The sequence below is a fragment of the Notothenia coriiceps genome, unplaced genomic scaffold (assembly GCF_000735185.1).
Source record: "Notothenia coriiceps isolate Sejong01 unplaced genomic scaffold, NC01 NC01_scaffold00020392, whole genome shotgun sequence".
Lineage (NCBI taxonomy): Eukaryota > Metazoa > Chordata > Actinopteri > Perciformes > Nototheniidae > Notothenia > Notothenia coriiceps.
In genome coordinates, this window is record NW_011353093.1 from 1 (window position 1) to 5,998 (window position 5,998).

At 37.2% G+C, this 5,998-nt stretch overlaps 1 protein-coding gene across 1 annotated transcript; it reads left to right on the plus strand.

Moving 5' to 3' along the window:
• Window positions 1–4,221: 4,221 nt before the first annotated feature.
• On the plus strand, window positions 4,222–5,537 carry LOC104952697 (nuclear receptor-interacting protein 3-like; the record flags this gene model as incomplete). The annotated part of the gene is made up of 2 exons (XM_010779563.1): window positions 4,222–4,612; window positions 5,385–5,537. Coding segments are annotated over exons 1-2 (321 nt in total), but the record flags the coding sequence as incomplete, so codon positions are not given.
• Between the last annotated feature and the right edge of the window lie 461 nt (window positions 5,538–5,998).

Sequence of the window (5,998 nt, forward strand, 5' to 3'; positions counted from 1 at the left end):
AGTGCTGCTCTCTGATGCTAGTTCAGATACTTGGCATCTCATCTCGGGTGCAAGCTCATCAATGTTTGGGGTCAGGCTCTGAGCTGAGGAAAACCTCAGGATTGAGTGAAGGTGTGCGTGCAATATACCGGCGGGCCAGATCTAATAGTAATTAAAAATTATCCTGCGGGCCGAAATTAAATCCACCAAGGGCCTGATCTGGCCCACGGGCCTTGAGTTTGACACATGTGCTCTAAGCTTTCTAACCATTTAGTTTTTCTTTCACTTTCATTTAGACATTATGTTGTTGTTTGTTGCCTCATTTATCAACTGGCTAAGTAAAACAGTTCAAGGTTAAAATAATAACACTTTTACATGTACAGTAATGTTGATTTCGTCAATAGATAAATATACTTTTTTACTATTAACTTATGATAATTGTCATGATGGATTATTCTGGTGATTATTTTTTCTATTTACCAATGTATTGTTTGGTTTCTATTAATGACACCTTCCCAATGTTTTGTTTTGTCCAACCTCATGATCGAATTATATCTTTCAAATAAAATAAAATGATCAAAAGTTATATCAGCAAATAGTTCCTCCATTGTCAAACGTTTTCATATTTATATATATTAATATGTATATATGTATAATATTTGTAAAGTACCTAGGCTACATACATATTATCAATGAGTCCTTTAAGATGGATTGTATTGAAGTATAACAAATTGAAATAGTCAAGATAAGTACTAAATGTAGTGTATATGCACTTTATATTCTACCACTGCTTATTTCTTATCTTGATTGCTTTAATATGATTATTAAAAACACATGACTGTGCACTGCAGTCATTATAGTTTGGCGCTAGTTATTTTGAATATAGCATTTAGGGGGGGCTAGCAAGCTAAGATGTTAGCACAACTATGACTTGCCACATTTGTCACCCGTATAAAATACTATCCAACACGTGATGTAAACTGTTTTCCTGTAAATGTTGAAACACTGACAGCCTCTTTTATATCACAGCAGAAACTATATGTCACAACGAAGTAGGGTGGTTATTAGCCACCATGCTAACAACAATGCTAACTACGCCAACGGACCCGGTGTTGCTGTCACGACTTTATTTAAGCGGTTAACTAGCAAACTAATGGTGCATATTGTGACTTCAATGAGAGCATGTATATATATATGTAAAGTTGATATAAGTCTCAGCTGGCTCTGTGGCAGCTGGAGGTGCTAGCTAGCTGTCTGCACGAAGCTCCCAGCCTCACATATAAGTAGGAAACAACACGGAGCTAATTAACGATAACATAAGCATTTTGACTCGCTGGATGTCATTTTTAAATCATCTTAAAACTGCGTTTCCCATCCGTGTTATGACTCCCATTCACAGCCCGTCTCTCCCTCTGCCTCTCGGAGATGGCTGTGGGAATAATGCACACTGGGTAAAAAACCAATTTATATACTAACCTCCGAAAAATTTCCAACAATTCCTCCTGTTCGACCACCATGCACCAGTGCAGGAAACGGTCCACGCGCCGGGAACATGTATGACACAAACCGCCCAGGAAGTGCGCCGGACGTTAAAGCAAATTCTCGTAGTGGCCAAACGGCGGTACTACAGCTTCACCGGGGCAACAAATACATTTCCCTATTGACTTACGTCTGTCAATCAGCGGATATTTTTTTTTAACTGAATCAACTACCCAGTATTAACACTTGTATAGCCCTTATTTAAATCATTAGGGTGTTGTAAAGTGCGCTTAAAAGCTGACTCTCTCCAGCCATTCATTTGACTGAGCAGATAGCAGGAGATCGGAGGCAGGGCCTAAGGAAAACTCAACTGCGCATGCTCTATGGGCCCACATCCGGGTAATTTTGCTCTCGAGTCAGGTCATTTTTGGCTTCATGCGTCACCGAGTAACTATCATAGGAATGAACGGGGTCCCGCCTCCAATGCAGTATCCAGTTCAGCAGAACGCAGAACGCTCCACACGAAGCACCCGCCTACTTTCCACCAATCAAGACACGCTGATTGGTTGGCAAGACCCTAGCTACCATTCTGATTGGTCAATTCGAGGTTCTGTGTTGCTGCTATTCATCTTCCCGGGCCCCTTGCGGACGCCATTCCGCGTCGATTTTCGTATTGTTGACTGAAAATGCGCGGTGTCGTTGTTAGAAAAAATAATATTTAAGCTTCAATTAAAGACGATAGCAAACGGATACTGTGGATTGCAAACCGTAGTGTGCTGAGGAAGATGAATGGGTTAGTTTGGCTGCAACATAAACAGCAATGTGTGGGGAGGTTTTTCGGCATCCATGTTGAAAACAAGGTCGTGTGGGTAAAAAAAGAAGGGGAATGTGGGCAATGGAGTGAAGAAGAGAGGAGATGTGCGGCTGAAATCTGACGGAACAAACTACACACAGCATCACATCTGAAATACAAACCAAGAGCAGCGTACAAAACCGGATTTCAGCTCTTAAATACATTCTAAACCTAAATAGGTCGATGGATTAGAGTTTATAATGTGAGAGAACAACACAAGACACGAATTTATAGGCCTATATAAATAATATGTAATGCATGCATTACAACATTTGCACCAGCTCAACACAGAATACCCATTACAAAATATTTTATTTACATGATTGCAAGTAAATTAAAGTAACTCTATAAAACTCTCTTAAAACAATATCAAAATAAATCAAGAGCAAATTTGAAGGGAAATTTCAAAAATGTACACATAAATCAGGAGAACATGTTTTTGATTATTAGTGCATACATAGGCTTGATCAAATTAATTTTGATCATTTTATTTTATATATTGAACCATTTTATACATATTTATGAGTTGTTGAAGACTGATAACAGTCTGAATCGGCAAGGTAACTAAACAAAGCTTTGAAATTATTAGAATGCAGTAAACAATACAATTTGTGCTTCTGAATTTGAGTTTGTAATAGCCTAAAAGAAAGCTTCCAGAAAGTCTCAGACACCCGTCATTTACATTTGTAATCAATTAGGAAATTAATTAAGAAATCGGATGCTATTCATTTGGATTTAATTTAGCAACGTTCACACTTTCCCCAAAAGCCTACAATATTTCTATTATATTTTAGGGATATTTATTTTTACTATGTTTATTTAACTGCGTATAGCTTTAATAAAGGACAATTAAACAACTCATCTAAAAGTAGAAACATGTGAGTAATAATGAGTAGGAAATAACATTTCTACTTTCCCCCTTATCTAAGATAAAGTTATTGTTTCAATTTCTCAGGATGGGTAAGGGAAATCAGTCTGTTATAATAAAATATTCTGCTTTGATTTGTTGATGCAAAGAGTTTATTTTTCTCCCATCTTTGGGAAAGTATCATTTAAATTATATAATGTACATGAGCTACCACCAACAGTGTTATGTAACACAGGAAGGTTCTCAAGAAATCACGGAGTCACGATTTAATAAAGGGACGTTTTTGTTCCAGACTAAAGTATGAGACACTAAAATAGACCGGATGTATATTCAAAATAAAAGCCCTCATTCCATGCTTTCTTTTTAACATTTAGCATAAAACAGAGCAAAGCAATGAAAGACACAGACAAAGTATTTAGTAACTAATAAGTATATCCGGGAACATTGTAAATATGAATGTAAAAACAATGACAAAAGGGTAATCATCAAAAATATGTATAAAAGCATCGCAATCAAGAATGATAAAGCAGATAGTGGTCCTTTGTTCAAGCCTACTTCTCAAAACCTTTAGATAGATAATCATCAGACAGCGTTTTATTTCATGTCAATTAAATGCCAATCACCATAGCTTCTCTTGGATTTAAATCACACTGTATATTTTACATTTATACATTCAGTTTAATATTTCATATTCCATCCCTCACATATTTATGTACGGAAGTGGATTAGGACCACATTAAAAAAATCCCCTCCAAAATTGGGAGGATTTGAAAAAAAAGTTGTTTTTTTTTGTTCTGAGAAAAAAGTCAGAATTGTGACTTTAATCTCAGAATTGTGACTTTAATTTTCGTAATTCTGACTTTTTCAGAATAAACAAAAAAATTATGTTTTTTTGTTCTGATGAAAAAGTCAGAAAAAGTATTTTTCATTGTTATTGTACAATGACATGTCTTTTATGCTGCTGCAACAGAAACATTTCCCATATTGGGATCAATAAAGTACCATCTTATCTTATCTCTTGTCTATAGTACGGATTTGAATTTTATTTTGAATGCGTAGACCGGAAGTCGCATTATTACCTGTCTGACTTGACTACCTGCACTGCTCGTGATGGGGGTGTTTCCTCTCCTTTAACTCATCATCGGGGATTCCTGTTTATACATTCAGATCACACACACACAATCTGACCCACACAAACACACACACTCTGATCCCCACACACACACACAAACACAGCGGCTCGGCCTGCCTCTGGTGCCCGGGTCATGTTCACCGGGATGCGGGTGGAGAGCAGGGGGGTCTCCGGGGGTCTGGATGCTGCGGCGGTGAGGCAGCAGAGGAGGCTGAAGCAAGCGATCCAGTTCCTGCACCGAGACTCTGCTGACCTGCTGCCGCTGGACGGGCTGAAGAAGCTGGGGACATCCACACAGGGGGTGAGCATCTTATCTATTATGTTTTATTTTAATGTAAGGTCATACGTCATAGCTCATTTCATTGTCACCCTTTGGTGTAAACATGTGCACTGTGATGATGAATCACTATCGGAATCACTAGGTATTTCCCTGGGGGGCGGGGGGGGATTCGGTTTCGTGACACTTACTCCATTTAGAAATAAAATACAAAAAAATGAATTGAAAGGTAAAATAAAACACAATGAAATCAAAGGTAAAATGCATAAATTTAAACATTAAAACAATTAAACGTTTAAAATTTTATGAATTAAAACAAATCAAATAAATGTTAAATTAAAGTATAATAATGAAATAAAAAACAACTATTGTTGTTTTTATATATTACTTGGCTGCAGATTTTGTTATGTTATATTACCATGCCTACATACTTATGCTGATGATCATTGCTTAATCATATAAAATATAATTTATCTAATATACAACCTGTTTACATATCAGATTATCTTTGAATATGATATGATGTAATGATGATGAGAGAAGTAAGTCATATTTTAGACTTTATAATATTTTTAACAATCAATCAATGTTTATTTATATAGCCCAATATCACAAATGTGACTTCACAGTTTGTACAGAATATCAGTATGTCTAAGCCTATATCAGCAAAACTAGGGGCTGAATCTAATCAGCCCTAACTATAAGCTTTATCAAAAAGGAAGGTCTAAAGCGCACTCTTAAAAACGGATAGGGTGTCTGCCGCCCGAACACAAACATGTTTTCTTTGTTATTGTAGCAGCCACATCATATTCTCCAGAAGCGCCTGCTGGAGTCCAAGTTATCCCGGGGCAGGATGAACAACGAAGGCATCAGTCTGAGCTGCACTCACATCAACTCACACGAGGATGAAGAGGAAGAGGAGGACGATTTCATCTATGTGCCCTGCAAGGTGACTAAATGTATTAGAGATATGTAGATTACTTCAAGAGTTCATTCCATTGCAATTGCTTGATAAGAATTAGAATTAGCATCGTGAAATACGAGTTTAGGGAAAATCCCTTCATAAAAAAGGAGCGCGAAGGAGATAGATATCGGTTTACTTTACAATAACACTCATGGCAGCGTTAAAACAAATCACAAGAAACTTACTGAGGTTAAACCATTTATTAGCACCCGAAAAGGAGAGATAAATAATGAAAGGAATGACATACAAGGTGAGATACAGAGAATAGGAATTTAAAAGAAACTTTAAAAGACCTGTGACGAAGATAACTTTGTCACTGACTGACGGCTTCGGGCCTTGTATATTGCACATGTGTTTTATTTTCGAAAAGTGTTCCCCCTCCCGTTCTTTCTGTTGCTCCTGATTGTGTTCACCTGGTGCCCTGTGTTGTCTCCTCCCCCCTCATC